General features: G+C 41.4%; 1 protein-coding gene across 6 annotated transcripts in view; it reads right to left on the minus strand.

Moving 5' to 3' along the window:
• Positions 1–18356, minus strand: part of LOC141745444 (VPS10 domain-containing receptor SorCS1-like) — a 306057-nt gene that overhangs the window by 61112 nt on the left and 226589 nt on the right. For all 6 annotated transcript variants that reach the window (XM_074593201.1, XM_074593202.1, XM_074593199.1 and 3 more), the window contains exons 7-10: positions 17242–17360; positions 14253–14342; positions 8982–9161; positions 4389–4535 (exon numbers count right to left, since the gene is read on the minus strand). In XM_074593201.1, coding sequence (XP_074449302.1) covers positions 4389–4535; positions 8982–9161; positions 14253–14342; positions 17242–17360 — 536 coding nt within the window. The remainder of the gene's footprint in view (positions 1–4388; positions 4536–8981; positions 9162–14252; positions 14343–17241; positions 17361–18356) is intronic.

The following is an 18356-nucleotide window of genomic DNA, read 5'->3' on the forward strand; positions in this document are numbered from 1 at the left end:
TCACGCTGGAGTCTGTTACGTGCTTCCTAATATTTTCAAGCCAGCACTTTCATGCACCCCTCTCAGGAGGCTCATCAGACCTCAGTAAAATTTCTTACAAATACCTACAAACCCCACTTCTTGGCTGTCCTGCAACGCCTGCCTGAACAGTTTCCAATGGCGTGACACAAACAAGCTATTAGTGACTGTCCCCGATCAGGAGTGGGGCAAAGTATTACAACACAAGGATGATGGTAGACACCATTCACAAAACTTGGGGTGGTCACAGTATTTGCTCACCTGCAATAGCAAGGAGCAATGAAGAGAGATAAACACTTCCAGGAGAGATATTCAAAACACCTCACTTTGATGCTTAAATTATTCTGCAGCAGATGGTGTGAATGCCCTCCCTTACGAGAAATGGATCTTTGTCCTGAAATCCTTATAATCCATATAGACAAGACAAACAAAATCTGGGAGGGAATAAACAGATGTCTGGGGAAGAGATGCACAGAGAAAATAAATGACTTGCCCAAGGTCACACAGGGAATTGGAGATGGGCCTAAAAATTTAATCAAGATTCTCTAGAGAATCAGCCCAGTGTTTTAACCACAAGACCATCCTTGAAAGCTAATTGATTAACTAGACAGATGCCCATAACTTGAAGACAGAATTACTCCTCAGTTAACCACCTCAGAGCACAAGATAAGTATCAAACAAAACCAGCATCTTTGGGATATAATACCTTGGCAGCTATTTTATGAAGACTAAGTGCATTCAGTGTAGAAAACAAGTGGTACAAACAAGAAAAAGAAAACCTTGGGATTAGAGGGAATTTCACTGCTTTCCTCCATCCTCATTATTCACAGCCATCTCAGAAAAAAATGCAAAGAATTCTTTGAGTAGCTTTGGAAGAAACACCTCAAGCGTACTGTCAGTAAAGGGCTGGTTCCGTCTGGCTTGCCTTGTGTTTCAACCAGATTCCTTCTTAACCTCCTTAGCTGCCAACTTAGCTGCCACGTACTTATTTCTGCATTAGCTCCACCTCAGTTTCGTTTGAAAGACCAGATGCACAGAGGACACAGCATTGCACTCACAGGCTGGGAACAGTCCCGTCACTCTGGGAAAGGGCAAATCCCATTCTGCCAACAAGCTGGAACATACGTCATTGCTGTGTCCCAAGCCATCGCTAGAGACAATTATGCTGAAAACCGGCAGCATGAAAGCATTAGCATCTGCTGTGGAGCAAGGATGGGAGCTAAGCTAGATCTACAATGGACTGTTAAGAATTCACTTAGCCATGCCATAAGGAGATGCAGGATCATGCCAGGAATAGTCATATGTATAAGGAAAAGGAGCAACTGATGTAAGGAGGTAAAACTTGTGGGTGATGCAGGGGTAGACAGAGTGTGGCTGAAGAGGTGCGTGGAACTTGTGAACTGTTTAAATACTACAGCTATGTCACATTGACAAGGAACAGAATTGCCTCAGAGCAATTTTCTCCAGTTTTTCCCTCAGCAGAATGCCCTTATGGATCCCTGACTTATTTCCAGGCATGTACATTTCCAGTGCTCTTTCTTCAAAAATTTCCCTACCATTTCCAACTTCTGTGGTCTTTTCTCTATAATTTCTTGAATTCTTATATTCCATATTCTGCCTTCTTCTTCCCCCACCTTTAAGTGTGAAGCTCAAATCAAATTTTTAAATAGCTTGGCTCTCTCTTGCAGGATAGTTATTTTAATTTGTGGTTTTGGTGCATTTTCTGTACCGCTATCCTCCCCTTCTCTTGCAGGCAGACTGCATGTTCCTGTAAAAGACCTAAAGACTCACTTTAGTTCAGATTTCCTCTATTTGCTTTCTTGCAAATTTGCAAGTTGACCACCTGAGACCCTGTACGCTCATCTGATGATCCCTGCTCTACTACCATTCCACTAGCATGAAGGAGTGCTCAGACAGGCTCAGACAATGAAAAAGGCCTCTTGCCCGTTTTACCTGATGTTAAGGGAAGAGGAAAAATAAATACGGCTAAACATTCCCCCGGCCTTATTGTGGGGAAGGGCTGATGACTAAGTTCCTTCCCATTCTCCTTCTGGAAGGAACAAAGACTGAGCTACACAGTTTAAGTCCGTTGAGGATTTGTCCATTACCACCCCAAAATCATGGACAGCTTCCAACAGATGCCCATGGACCCAAGATGCCTATCCCAGCCCAAGTCACAGCGCATTTAAGAAACAATTGCTTTCCAGTGAAAACAGAGTGACAAGCCTACACCGAACTTGCACAGGAGGAAGCAATCCTTAGGGCAAGTACCTTGTTGCACAGAAGACAAAATAAAAATGAAGCAGTGTTTAAATAGTCGTTTGTGCACAGTGGAGCTACAAGGATGTAAACACAATCCACGGAGAAGCAAGAGCTTCTCTAGCTCAGTTCTCACTGTGTCCCTACAAGTGCCCACACTTCTGCCCCTACTCGTGACCCCTGCCTGGCTTGTTCAAGTTACCACCCTCAAGGGAATTCCATCTTTTCCAGGCATATCTGTCTAATTTTAAATGAAATTAATTGTGTTCAGGTGCCCATGAGCATAGTAGCAGATACAGCATGAATGGGAGGGCTTCAGGGGGCCATAATCCCTTCTCTCCATAAGAACCATCCAGTCCTGGTTTATACGCAGTCATATGACCACTTCCGCTATATAGTGGATAACTGCAGCAGCAACATATCCTTGTAAATAAAATCCATAGTTCCTGCAAACGACGATTCCATAAGGACCCTGCAGAGCAGTATCTCTGGCTCATTTATAACCACAATGGCAAGTCAGATCTCTCCTGATCAGTGCACAACAACACCAAGAAAGATCTTTTCTCAGAACTCAAATTTATGGAAAAAGAACAGTTTACTTCGATTCTTTTACTTGTCCACATAGTTTTTATTTCTTCTGCCTTACCAGCCCCTTGAAAATATGACACTATCATAATATATAATGAAACTATTTGGTTTCTGATAAAATTGGTCATAATTTGATAAAAGTCAAGGTGTGGGATTTTTTACCAACTATGTTCACTTGAGTTAAAACCAGTTTAACAAAATATATTTGAAACACAAAAGCTTCTACACATAGCTCCTTCCAAAAATTCAATTGTTTTATATCTGCAAAGTTTTCTGAATGTCATCTTTTTGGGTTTCATCTTTTAGAAAGATTTAATTTAAAAATGCCTTTAGTTACAATTTTTGAAAACTTGGAAGAAGAAAACAAACACAAACAAATTTTATCATGCTCTGAAATAACTCTTCAGTTTGACCCTCAGTCCTCCCTATTTATTTTTTCCAAACTGGAGAGAAAATGAAAGGCTTGAATTTTGGCTCAATCAAAAAATCAATTATTTGAACCGCTTCAAATATCAAGTTGTTTATTCTTTGCTCTTGCAATAATGCATGGGGTTCAGTTAAAAAGATTAGTAGCATTCAGCTACGTACCACAATATACGAAATATAACACCGATTCAGATTCTAACAAACTTACAGCCTCCAAATGAGAAACACCTTTTCTTTTTTTCTTTTTTTCTGATGGAAAATAACATGCATAGGACAGCAGGAGGAAGAGCAGTCTAAATAGTGCTTGGAACCGTGTTAGAACTTGTGTAGCATAGAAGCTATTGAGAATATCAAAGCCGGGGATTCTACGTATTATTCCACTACTGTGTATAGATTATATAGGCTGAAAAATGCGTTAAGATCAGTCTAAGCTTTGTAATTTGACAGAAATCTCCAATCCTATTCACACTGCTTATATTTCACTTTCACTCTTGGAAACTGTTTGCATATAATGATGATTAAAGACTTGTCTATATGTTGATCTATATCCAAAAGTACAGAGACAGATACAATATACACCCAACACATAGCTATACATATATTTAGATGAATGTGTCGATTCTTACTTCTGAGCTCAAAGAGAAAACGATAAATATTAATACTGCCAACAGAGGGGCCTGAAAGAAATCAGAGCTCCCTTTTCCTTTAAGCCTGTCTCAAGTTATCAGGTCCCTGAAAGTTCCTGAGCTACAACAGCTCACTTCTCCCATCTAGTGTCCACAGAACCAACTGCGCAGAAACGGCGTCCAGCTTCACCTGCTGTTTAAGGGGAGACCATCAGTTGTGCAGAATGAAGTTGATCTACAATGGTTCCTTTTGTTCCAGAAATTAAATTAAATTAAGCTAAATTCCAATGCCAGCTCTTGGAACACCATCTGGCAGCCCAGGGCTTATGTACAGCACTTTTATAATGCAGCATTCCCTCCCCGAGTTATACCACATGGGGAGAGGAGCTACCCTCCCCTTCTTGTGTTATCCGGTAGAAAAATATTGTTCTGGGATGTTACCGCCCCCCAGGTTTCCCCCCAGGTACTTACTAGGAGACAATGAATAGGGTTTCCTCTCAGATCAGTGTCCGGAGCCTGCAACAAACTCCAGTCTCTCCCTTTATTGTACGTGATGAAAGTTTTCACTTGGTTGTCAATCTTCTTGTTAGCCAAGAACATTCCCTTTATCCCTGCTACCTAGGAAAAATTGACATGGCTGAAAAATAGATCAAGTCAATGCAGGTTCTGTGCATGTGCCTCTCTTGTCCTGTCAAACCCAACAGGGATCTGGTGGCTGTGTCAGTGTGGTAGATGTCAGGGCAAGAATTGCCAAGGACCATCAAAGGAAAGCAAGCTGAGGTGCTGCGGGCAAGATAAGACCATCAGAGGTGGAAAGGTAACAAATGGAAAAGAAAGCTCATATTTCAGAATCAGCATGGGAACATGGTAAGGCGTCAATAGTATTATCTATAAAGTGACAATCTCTCAACTGTGTAGGCATCCGTCCCCCTGAAAGGTGAAATACGTATAGGGCAATTATTTGTCTCTTACACTGCAACAGCGGGAAACAGCAGCAATTTTGGCCTTGCAAAGAAAATGTCAACACACACATAAACTTGCAGTTCAGTGCTTCTATTCTCGTACAGCCTGCTTAAGACATTTCATCTAAGGATTCCAATGTATTTCATAATTACCAGTTTTTCATCAGGATATCTTGGGGCACAAAGATATTTTTATTATGGTTTAGTATTGTGAGGAAACCAAAGCACTGGTGACTCAAGCAAGGCCACCAGAATGCTAGAAATGACGTTCTAATCCTTTTATTTTTCCTGGTGTTTTATCCAACAGCTTTACTCCATAGACCTGCAGCAGGATTTTCTAAAGATGTGATGCTAACAGACTCACTTTGGAACCAAGCCCAAAAGTGTCTTAGTTGGGAGAAAAAAAGCCAACCTCAAACCACAACTCACACTGCAGAATGTTCCCATCTTCTCAGCACACTGAAAATCAATAGCCCAATAGCTGCTGCAGCTTGCGAATGAATTTGTTAGGCTGTCATTCTGCAATCTGAGTGCTGCAATAAAAAGGGAAGCGAAATCGGGAGAAGGAGGGGGAAAGTGAGAAACTTTTTAGTTTCCAGCAAGTCTGTTCAGTCATCCACTCCATCTTTTCTTATGATGTAGAACCAGTGCAAAGAACCATTCATCAAGACTTTATTCATAGAGATTATGACTTAAATGGCATCATGTGGCAAATGGTTACACAGCAGGTTCAGAGTTTGTTCCAGCCCAACTGATTTAATTATGTGGCTGGATTTGGATGCTGCAGCTCCCAGTGAGTAGAACCTTATTGCACTTTTAGTCACATGCTGTGGGACTACTAGTGTACAGCGCATTGGTACAGGTCATTGGGGTACTTGGTCATTCTGAATAGCACTCTCCTGCTTGAGCAATGGCACTGAATTTCATTTGAAGTTATGTAAAGACTTAGAAATTACTTGCTATAACGGGCAATAATCTTTAAATTAAGTAGTTAACTAATCTATTGTTGATATAAGCATAAAAAGATAGTATTTTCAAATTTTTAGCTGGATTGTTTGGTCTCACCCAACTAAGGATTCAGGATTTCTTTGTTGTAGCAGAAAAGCACCCTGAAAAGACAAGGGTACCCTGTCTCCCAGTGACACTGCATGAATAGAGAGGGCCGGAAAAATAACATAGTCCTGCCTTTACTACTAGAGGCCAGAGCCTATAGCTCCATTTGTACTTTTCTTTGCTGTTGTCCTGAAATAGTTGTATTATATAGTCCCTGTGAAACGCTGGCCATAAATGATTAAAGAGCATTTTATATATCAGGTGATAAATATGTTCTGAAATCCTGTGAATTTTTCTTTTTATGATTCTAGTCATGGGCTGGGACTCAGAACCCTTTTCTGAGAAAGCAAAGTGTAAGTTATGCTGTCAGTCTTGGACAGCTTTATCTTAAAAAAAGACCGCACACACTATACATGTTTGTGTGCTCTCGATAGGAAGAGATACACTTATTGCAAACACACAACCGTGACACACACAATGATTTGTTCATCCCTCCTGTTCATACAACAATAAGAGAGAAAGACTCATGCAAGTAAGCGCATATGACCACCAGTGGTCAGAGCGAAAAGTACTCCATCAGCTCCCACACAAGCATTGTAGACAATCCTCACTGCCCCACATGCATTGTGTGCAGATACAAATGGTGTCTACAGCTTTAGAAAGATTCATACAAGACACTTGAACACACAACTCAAAACACATTCTTCACTCCCCATCACCAACTTCGTACATCAAACACATACTTCCCAACTAAGATGCATACTGCTGAAAAAATAAGTCCCAGAGCGACAGACATATATACCATAGCTATAGACACATCTCACAGTCTGCTACCACTTCAGGCATGCATTCCCACGGGCAGGATTGTCTTGCTGCAGACAAGTCCAACTACAGAACCATGCAGAGCCATATCATGTCATTGGAGAGGTGCAGGAACTAGAAAGGCCACTGAGACCCAACAGCCAGTCATTCTTGCTCTTCCCTTGCTCCAGGAGATGGTCTCTAGGACAGCCCTTCTGTGACTGCAGACCCACTGAACGTGGAGTCTGGTGGGCTTCTGATGAAGTGGCACTGGAAAGTGGTGGAAGGAAGAGCTATTCTCATACCCTGCCCTGTCCAACATGCAGAAGGGGGATAGTGTCCCTCTAGGAGTGGTCTCCTCTTCCTCTACAAGGTCCAGCAGCAGAAGAGCCCACACACTGCAATAACAACCTCCAAAAGAAAGGCTCCTGATGACTTACAAGAGAAGAGAAGAGAAGGGAGAACATGATGAGGCACCATGAAAGAACTTCTATTTTCTCTTCATGCCCAATGCAATTCCCCATTGAGCAGCACTGAGCACATTTATCCTTGATGTAGAATCAGTCTAGGAATCTACGCACACAAACACATCCGCTACAATGCAACCAGAAGAACTTACTTCTAACACCTAACAAACATACATACGGACACATGCACGTTAAACAGGTCTTTCTCTGCCACCTTCTCAAACAATCTTGCATTTCTAAATATACCACTGTCACCACGGAAGGACTCATTTTGCAATCTCTCTACTTCCTTATAATTTATCTACGGCTGTTTTTATTTCTTCTCCCATCTTCGTCTCCATTTACCCCTAGAGCATTCATCATTTGCAACAACCCTACTGGGAGAATCATGCTGGATGGCTTTCTGTTCCCTTCCAGATAGAACATCAAATTGAAAGGAAGGTTTGTGCCAGGTTCAGTGTCAGCCAATGTTCTTTCTATCTAGATAATCAGCAGATATGACACTACAAGTCTGATTCCATTAATTTCAATCCAGGTTACTGTGTGGTGTCAGCCTAATAAAACAAAACAAAGGCTTTTTCTTTCCCCCTGGGATGTAGGACACCTTTACATAATGCAGTGAAACTGCTTCTTGAGCTGACAGTGATAAGAGGCAACATTTTTTCCATTGGCTGCCAGCGCTGCAGAGAGATTAATAGTAAAAATGTCCAAATGACTGAAATGTCAGTGCCCATCCTCCTACAGTTCATCTGCATTTATGTGCAACACATGGGCTGTCTGGACATTTCAAGGTGGTTTCCAAGTAAAGGGCAGCTGAAGGCAAACTATATAGCAGAGCTAATATTCAGACGGTGATGAGGAAATACGGGAAGCATCTTCATTTTCAAAGGAACTCAGATCTAGTTCATGGTCAGAAAATCACCTGGAGGAGACCTGAAAAGAGAAGCTGTCCCTCAACACAGCAGCTGAGGACTGAATTTTACTTAGCTTAGTACTTTCTCCAGAAGTAAAACAGGCAGCAGAGCAAGAGAAGTACACGGGCACACTTAAAGTCTTATTCTTAGGATCAGTTGTCATAGAAGACAATGTAAACTGGTCTTTTTTCAGGTGAGCTTATGCAGAATGTACTTGTCAGAAAATGGCACAGGGGTAAAAAGGACATAAAATTTGGTAGGAGAGTTTCCATGCTCATGGGATAGCCCAAAAGGGTGCACCTAAAATCACTTCAGTTCCCAGAATACTCCAAGTTCAGGAAAGTGGCAAAGATAGCTGAAAACTGATGTCTCTTCTTACTTCTAAAACAAAAAAAATTAGGCTGCCAGAAATGCAACAAAACTTAGAGAATGATGTTATTCAGAGTGTTGGGAGCTTTCAGAGCCACAGGCTGGACCATGTGGGTCAGCAGGATTTTGGCAAGGAACTTAAAGAGTTCCTCTTAGGGGCTGAATGAACTACTCCACTACAACTTCCGATGCATATCTTCATGTACATGAAAGAACCATGAGCTCTTCCTCACTTGAGAGCCTACAGAAGAATACAGCAGTGAATCTGTTCACAATATTAGGGTGGGCCTAAATTCAACACCTGTGTAAGACCTGACCTTGAAACTCAGCTGATTGCACTGAGGCCCTTAAGTAAAAGGAGGGTAAACCTATGTGTTTAGTTACTTTTTGGTTCTGCTGTTTACATGCATATTATGAGACTGATGTGCAAGAAGGAAACAGTACCAGCATTGCGTGAGCTCCTGAGATAGGAATGAGATGTTTGGAGTCATGACATACCTCATAGAGGTCAATCATCAAATTCCCCTCCAGCCCTTGACTGCTCTTGACATTTTCCAAGGCCAGGGTGAAGTACACCCCTCGGGTGTCGGAGATATACAGATTGTACGTGTCGTTCTGGTTCCACTCTTGTACAGCTGCAAACACCTGATTCTCATCTGTGCTGATAACATGCATGTCCTAGGAAGAGAAAAGAGAGGAAGGTTACTAGAGGGAGCTCTGCTCTGTTGTTTCCAAGGGCACCAGAGTAATAGTGGAGAAGCAAAGGATATATTTTGGCTAGAGTTTAATCGGAAACTGTAGACAACACTCCTGTAAGCAGATAATTCCATCTAGGAATATTTTACACCAGCTCACTTTTGCCAATTTTCAAAGCAGTAATTAACTGATGAGGTGTTAATTGAACATTTACATTGGCAGTACAGTGTTATACAGAAGGACTTTCCCCCCCCACCAACATTTTCATTTTAATGAGGGTTGGGGGTGGGGCGGGTGTGTGTTGGCACCTGAGTAATTGTAGAATCACAGATATTAAAACTGTGAGGGTTTGTTTTTTATTAAAGAAGAAAAAAGCAGCATCTGAAACATCTGCTTCTTGCTTGGCTTTCAGAAACCAAGTATGCTTGGGAACTGATACGAAGAGCATCTAATGGGTTACCATCTGCAGCCAGTGCTGCTGTTACTTATTATTTCTAATGACAGTGTTGAGTAGAAGCCAAGGCCCTGGACCCCTGGCTAAACATCCCAAGAAATATAACAGAAAGACAACCCTAATCCTCACTAGATGTAAAGAGCAGAAGTGTAGTTAGATCACTAGTGTTACGAGTAAGGTTTTGTTTTACTTGGTTTGTTCTGTGCGTTACAGCAAGCAGGAAGGAATAAAAAGATTACATAATTAAAGAGAATCCAAAAACTATTCAACTTGATTCCCTCTTTCAATGCCTGGAGAAATTACCACCCTGTGGAAAAAAACACTGAGAGAGATTGTTACAATGAAATTCCCAGGCTCTATCTGCCCAGCACAGGCACCCTCAGTTCTTTGGTGCCATAAAAATCTGTGGAAGTAGGAAAAGAAATGCAGATTTCTTAGCACCAGGTGATTCCCAGAAGATTCAGCTGCTCTGCCTGTTTCGGGCAGATATCCCAAAGTTAATTCTGCTTCCATGAATCTCAGCCAGGGCTTTCTATATGCAAAACTGGTAACTTTATCAGAAAATATACCCTTTGGAAGCTGATGCTACTTCTTTCCTTCTGTTAATAATAGTCTTTAACAATTCACTTTCTCGTGGTTTTGTAGGGGGAATTAATACTTCCAGATGGAGCCTTGTAATGTAAAGATGAAAAATAATATAATAAAGAAATTTGATCAATAAATTTGAAAGTCTATTCACCATGAAGTTAAGATTCAGAACAGTTGTTTGTTCATCCAGATCCAGATCTGAGTATGGAGTGGATGAATATTCACTTGATTTACTTGCTTCTTTGCGCTGGAGAAAAATGTATCCCAGAAGATGGGCTGGTTTTGCAGAGGAAGAGATTAGCTTAAATCCCAAGGCAACAGAAAAGGCAATATAAAGTCCCAGTGCCTTCTACTAATGGTGGTTGTGAATAGATATCCTCTCTTAGCTCCAGATGTGCTAGTAGAAGTTACACAGCTGTTTGTCAGAGGCTCCTTATTTCAGACTGTCACCCTAGTCAATCTCCCGGTAGATCTACATGAGCACGTGTTCCCAATGTGCTTCAGGCAACAGTGGCTAGCACCGCTCTAATCTCAAGTTTAAACTTTTGCGTATGTGCATATAGACATGGGCAGACCTCTCTATTTAGACATAGACAGAGATTATAAGTAAAACTTGTTTTATCTGGTGAATGTATAGTTTCATTAACTTACCATTTTAATCAATAGTTTTGCAATAACTAGGGGAAAAAGGTAAAAAGATATTTTGATCAACACCAGGGAAAACTAAAGGCAATTAATGAATGCTTAAGAAGCAAATAAGTTACTTTATTTACTAGATGCTTCCTGAGTTCTGATCAGATCATGCTGTAAGATATAAATCTAAAGAAGATCCCAGTAAGGCTGAAGGAATTTGAGCCTGGAGAAGCAGAGACTGAGGCAGAATTGGCATAATATACAAAGTGCAGAAAGTCAAAAAAGATAGTGTTCCAAGTGTTTGCCTTTGTGGATCAATTAACTTTTCCTCTTAATAAGGCCTTGCCCAATAGATGCAGTTAACAATGCACAGCTTTGATAGAAAGGGATCAGTATATGGGCATCAAACAGGTCTTTGACCAACATCAGGAATTTTTTTGTTTCCACATTGGGATAATTAAAATTAATCAGCATATCCTTATCATACTCAATTATTTCTATTTGTTTTTCAGGGTGGGGGTTGCTTTTTTTGGAGGAGAAATAATACAAAAAGACAGCCTTCATCTTGATACGGAGCAAAAGCTTCTCTGCATCTTCCACTACTACAACAGACATTTATTTCACCTCTCTAGGGAAAGGTAAGAGGACAGGAAAGTAAAGCAAGGCACCTTCCTCAAACTGTCATTGCCATCTCCAGGGGCTCCCTATGCATCTGCCCACTGAGACCCTGAGCTTTCCTCTCTCTGTTCCAGCACACAGTGGAAGCACATTACTATGCAGTTCTACTATCAGTCCCTCTTGCCTTTCCAAAGACAAAAGTAAGAGCACAATGCCGTGGATGGTTTGATCAGGTGTCTACTCAAATGACTAAAGGCCAAGGTTTTCTGAATTACTAAACATGCTTCAATTGCCCTTTTTGCACTTGGTCAGGGAACTTTTCTTCCTGGCAAGTTAAATAGCAGGGATGTGTAATGCCTGTTTTATCCTGTCAATTACTGGGACTGTCAGCTCTTTTTAAGGTCTGTATTTAAGGATTTTTTTGCAGTTATTGCTTCTTCCATCAGGATGTGCATTCCTGAGGTTGAAAGAAGGTGATGAATTTAAAACAGAGGTGCCACACACACCTATCCTATCAGTATTCAGCCCAGCACCAGTTAAGGACAGGTTTTTTTAAATGAGAAATTGCTTGGCTTGCTACAATATTCACAGATGTCTGCCCAGCGCACTGGTCTAAAATGGAGTGAATGTACCCTGTGTGTACATTTAAGGTGATTATCATGAGTGACATTTCAGAGTCTGGGACAGAGCCCACTTTGTGGTGCCGTGGTACAGAAAAGGCAGTACCAACCCACAGACTGACATCACTGCAGAAATTAACAGGTCTCAATAAAGACCATTTACAAGGTTAACACAATCTGTATGCACATATGCAGGCATCTTCTTGTATGGGAGAGAGTTTCGAGTTACTTTACACTTTTAATCAAACTAGCTACCAGGCTACCAACGCCAACAAGAATATTTTAGTTTTGATTTGCTGTGGGCCATTCCTGCCTGAGCAGCAGTAGCACCTGCCAAAGCTCCCTGCCGTCACACCCCTTCAGTTTAGGAAGGGTGACACGCAGAGACAAAAAGCTTGATATTTCTGTCTTCGATTCCAGAAGTCGCTTAGTGCTGTTTACCATATTTGGCCCCTCTTTCTTAGCTGAAGGAGATAAAAGAGAACTTGGGCATAAAAGTAGCTGTTTGTTTCAGTTCCTTGAATAGTACAACGCTTTGTGCATTTTTAATAAAAGCAGCTATCCTGCTTTGATAGCAGCCTACTAGACAGCCACAGCTCCACTGTAGCTTCTTCCAAGCCAAATGTAGCTCTTTGAGCTTTGAAGATATTCTGAGATTGTGCCAAAGCATCTTATCTTCTTAAATATCTGCCTTTTTCTTTGGGTCATATAACATGAATGTATTGTTTCAATTCCTATTCTTGGAGAACACATTGCAGTTTAATTGTAGAGCATTTTTCCTGGCCCTCCAGAGACCTCTTTGAGAATAGTTGGAAAAATAAGTGTGGGGTAAAGGAGACAGCCAGTTCAAAGCAAGCGGTCTCCATACAGATTGTCTGAATCAGCTGTAAATGACAATTCTGATTTGGGTGTTACAATAACAATGCTAAAAATGCAACTCCTTTGCTAAGGGCTAATTCAGATAACACCTGTTTTAAATTTGATCTGAGTTGGCAGAGTTCCTTCTTGCTCGAACAGGCAGTTTCGAACCATGCCTTAGAGTACTGCCTTTAAACGTGACTGAAGACTTTGGGGCAGACCACAGGTCTCCTGTGTTAGAGCCAAGAAGATACCATGGCTTCTGGTAGGGTCCTCAATGTCCTGTGAGCCTGGGTCCTCAGGTGATGTACACAGGAGCAAAGGGTACAACGGCAGAGTAGGTAAGATACGGCACCGAAGGCCTGGGTTTGAGCTGCAGTCTGGTTATATGATGAAGGTCATACAGTCAATCCACTATAAACAGTTCAACTGGGGTGAGAAATCAAAGACAGCCAGCTGTGATGTTAATCAAATTATCCCTTTGAATATTTCCCTCTACAAAATCTGAGGTACTTTCAACTTCTAGGAACAGGCCAACCTTGCACTTTCATTTCCCCCCCCTCCTTTTGACAATCCTTGCTTAATTTCTCAGAATATATTTTTCTCCAGATGTGATACCTCATATAAATCACAAAATTATTTCCTACCTTTGATCTTAGATTTCATTTAAGACATCAACAATGAAAAGGCCTGAAAAAAAAATTCCTCTGTCTTTGTCAAGAAGCTGTTAGGAGGCCAGCTGCAAAATGGTGATTTCTTCAAAATGGAGCTAACATTTTATATAGGTCTTTCAACAAAAATTCAGCTCCAGGAAGCTGCAATGGTCTTTCAAGCTCCAATGCTAATTCACCATTGTTCTTAATTAGGGAAGATATGGAGCAGACACACAAAGACATCTCTTTGCTTCGTTCCCATTAAAATCTGCTAATGAGGCAAAGCACAAAAAGCGACCCACACAGGATAGGGACAGGAGAAGGGAATTTGAAGACCACAAAAACAGAAAAAAAAAAAAAAGAAAAAAAAAGAAAAGAGAGTCCCCTCCAAAACTTAATTAACCACTGGAAAGAAATGGTAATTGACATGAACTGTGGTAATCTGTCTACATTTCATGCTGATGCCCTTGACTAGCCAAAGTGCTGACTTTGTTTTCAGTCCTTTCTTGCTTGCAAATGTTCTGTTAAAGAAGAATGACGTTTTCACTCATTGCATGTCATCTTGCAGTTACTTGTGTTGTATTCAACAATTTCTGTACAATCTAAATATCTGTATGTTCATATGGCCATTCCAGCAACAGCAACCTACCTTGGGCAAGGAGTACTTTGGCAACTTCATCTGTGCAAATGCATTCCTCCTATAAGAAACGTAATAATGTGGTCTTCCTCCTGATGTCAACTATGAGAGAAGCAGGAAAGTTATCACCAGGATTTTTTAAATTTTTTTTTATTATCATCAGGGAAAATATAAAGCAAAACATGTCAAGGGAAATACCACAGTGTTGGTGGCAATGGCTTAAAACTGCAGCACTATTACAATTGATGAGTAAACATTGATCCAGCTGAGGGTGGCTGAAAAAGAAAGGAAGAGGAATCTCATTTTCTGCAAAGAGAGACAAAGGCCAGAATTTCAGGTGAAAGCCTGGGAGAAGTGAAGTCCTGGCTTCACTTGGGCCATTATGTCACCTGCTGATACCACAGCTCTCTTCTGCCTTACCACAAAACAGTCTGTTCTTTGCTACTTGCGGAGCTGCTGTGTAGGCTATTGGTTAGATCAGCAGATTGGCAGACGTGACGCTTGATTTCTATTTTTGCCTCCAGCTTTGGTTCCTGTGTGGCTCTGTAGAAGACATCACATGTATCTGTTACCAGATCAGCTAAGCATTCACAGCTCCTGAAGGCAAGAGCAGCTCAGTTGATTTGGTATTTCAGTTAATCTGGCCATTTATTTAAGTGCCTAAATACTGATGGCAAGACCTTGAAAAGGCTGGGTTAGAGCAATGCGAGGTTTCATTTCCTACCACCTATTAAAGGGGGGAAAAAAATAGAAAGAAAAAAGCCGTCAGAGTTATCTGGCTTCCAATGCAGCTGAAGTATAATCAATGTGTACTTTGAAATCCTTGGATGAAAGATACTGAAGAACAAATATTCCAAGGGATTCTCCATGCAGAACTTTGCTTTAATTGCCTGATATCTGGGCTTATCAAGACTTTTCTTTAGTAGCAAGTGTATTAAAATGCACTGCGGTTATTTAAAATGCAAGACACACAGAGGCTAGGTTCATCCCAGATTAAGTAAAATAAGAACTATTTCTTATTCTAAAACTCTTCAAGGTTTGTTTTTTGTTTTTTTTTTTTTTTTTAAGGGAATTGGGCAAAAGTTAGAGGAAGGAAGGACAGAAGCATTGTTTATGAGAGAGTGTGAGTTTGTAAATAAACCAAGGTGTAGTAGGAGAAATAAACCAACATTCCCTTATCCTCGTGCTTTTGAGCCTACTAACTCTCATTCCAAATGCCTTAGTTGCAGAAAAGCTAGATAGAGATCAAGGAAGGTAGGGAAGGCTAGGGGAGGGTGCTCAGGGTGTTCATCTATTCTTCCATGCCTTTACTGTCTGTTATAGGGCTATTCATCCTCTGAAGATCAGTGCCTGGGATAAGGCAGGGTCCAGCATCAGCCGTGGCGTGTTATTTAGCCGCTTCTTGCCAGCCAGATACATCCAGATACATATGTAACCGCTGGAAGAATTGCATTTTAAATTACCAGCCAACAGTGAATTCACTGACTACTTCAAATACAGCAGAGGTTGTTTCCAGGGATTACAATATTATTATTTCATACCTGTGTCAATTATTAATGATTGGTAAGTACTATTTCTTTGGCCTGTTATACTTATTTCTGTTTAAGAATCTTAAGAAGTTTAAGGATTAAAATAGGCGCTTTCCAAACACTACATGATACCTTCTCAAACTGCATTACAAACGTGAAAATATAAAGTTGTGCAAAGTCCCATTGGGCATTAAGGGGAACATCATAAAAGGCTGCTTCTCCTCACACGTTCCTCCTTACACCGTGCGGCTAGCACAGAGGTGAAACAAAGCCAAAATTCGACAGCCCTGGGAGCACTATACAACAGTTTATAGACGAGAAAACCATCAAAATACGAGGGCTATCCAGAAAGGTAGACAATCTTCCCAGCATTGACTTCAGATGAGGCAAAGGGATTGGCTTCTTTACAGTGTAATAACAACAGGTCAGAACAGAAAAAACTAACAATCTCGAGGAGTGCAAAACCAAGGCATTAGTGATGAAGTAATGAATCAATTCACATATGAAGAGAAATTCCCCAGCTCCTGTGTCACTCGAGTCACAAACACACAGTCATTTTGAAATGAGAGAGCATGGCTGAACAGTGATGCGTGCCCCTGTTTTCCTTACCACATAAACTTTTCATTTATGCTTCAGACACACTAGGCAGAAAAGCTATTCTGGAATGTATGTCCCAGATTTATTTGTGGATGATTTAGACTGGAGTTTATGACTGAGTTCATTAACTGAAGGTAATTAGCAATCAACTCACCCAATTTTAAATATCAGACCTCTCTCTTTGCTCCACCCCCAAGCATGGCAGAATATAAACTATCTGGAAGACCAGTTTAGTCCTAATGATTTCCAGTTCACCACCATGTTCTCTACAACTGTGTTGTTATTTTTGTCCTCTTCAGCTGTTATTACATGGACACTGGCAGCAGGCTAATGAAACCCACAGTAGTTCAGATCTATTCACCAGCCCTCACCTGAAATAGCTTGGCTGAGTACATCTCATCTTCAGCCTTTTCACTGTAATCACAACTGAGGCATAACAATAAAGCCTGATTACTCGCCTTCTTTGGTTCTTCCCCCTCCTTTCCTATTTCCCTCTCACGGTCCAAAAAGCTTTGGTCTACTCCCTTGCAATAGCAGATGACTGACACACCACTTCAAGCTGGGGGGTTAGAGCAGTAACGCTAGAGAGCTGATGAGATTGCAGGGAGCGGCACAGGGCACCCCAGTGCATATGGTGGATGCTCCAGGCAGGAACTCTAGGAGCGTACAGTGGAAAGATACTAGAGGTAAAAGGAACACTACTAGTATTGTAATCAACTGCTACCATCCACTCAGTGCCTTTATTATCTGGATCCAGTGTTGTCTGATTAGTTGGGAGCTAACACACATGCAAAGGAATGGAAGAGAAAATAACATAATATAGAACAATATAATATAAAACAATAGAATAAATAAGAGAAGAGGGTGTTCTGCACCTGAACAAAGACATAATCATCCTGGACGATCAGAGAGTTATGGTCAATATAGCCCGGAAAGGGTTTGCTGCGAGTGGCTTCACTGCAGTTCTGCATCTTGCAGGTGATGTATTGGGCATCTGAAAGGAAAATAACAAAACCAAGACTCTTGAAATCCTGAGCACAGATTCTTGCTACTGTCACAAACCTATTTGCTGAGGCAGCATTTCTGCTTCCCAGCCTCACGTGACATGAAGTGACACTATACATTCTGTGCAACACAACATTTCTTTCCCGTACACCCCTCATAAATCCACCCTTGATTACTTTCTTCCTTTAAGTTCCTTCCTTTTTCAACTGCCTTGGCCTCCCATTATTTCTTTCATTCCACTCTGCATCAGAGCTATACATTGCTCCTTTATATCAAGAGAGAGCCCAGAACAGCCAATCTGTTTACTCCATGCCACTCTTGTGGTTCCACGCTGGAAGGAGACCAGAAGCAGCATTTGAAGGTGGCATTTGAGCAACCTGGTCTAGTGGGAGGTGTCCCTGCCCAGGGCAGGAGGGTTAGAACTAGATGATCTTTAAGGTCCCTTCCGACCCAAACCATTCTATGATTCTATGATAATGTAATGCTTGTGGCTTAGGTCTGACAGAAACCTAGCCAAGGGCCTATTATTCAGCACTGTTACCTGCCCTGCTGAGTCTCCATGGATGCTACCCAGGCTTACTCTTAAAGCAAGGAACTGAGTGAGGGAACAACAGAGCTGTGAAGGACCCTTTATGGAAACAACAAACAGCCCAAGTCTTGTGACTCCCAAAGTAACTATGGGTCTGAAGAGTCGTGTCTATGCTGCAGGACAGATACTCTCTGTGCTGAGCATCTACAGTTTCCCTGTCATCCCCACGGTGTGGGATTTGCTGTAGAGCATGACAGCTTCTCCACGGTCACATGCTGAGTTTATTTAGAACATGACCAAGGTATAAGGTACACACAAGTATGAGGACACCTTCGGAGGACACCTGCCCCATAGTGTCACCACTGAGAACCCAGAACATGGCACACCTCTATTTCCTACAGCACTTTCACTCTGCAGAGTAATTCAGCCCACCTCCTGTTCAGGGGTTTTACCAAC

Source organism: Larus michahellis, chromosome 6 (assembly GCF_964199755.1).
Source record: "Larus michahellis chromosome 6, bLarMic1.1, whole genome shotgun sequence".
Lineage (NCBI taxonomy): Eukaryota > Metazoa > Chordata > Aves > Charadriiformes > Laridae > Larus > Larus michahellis.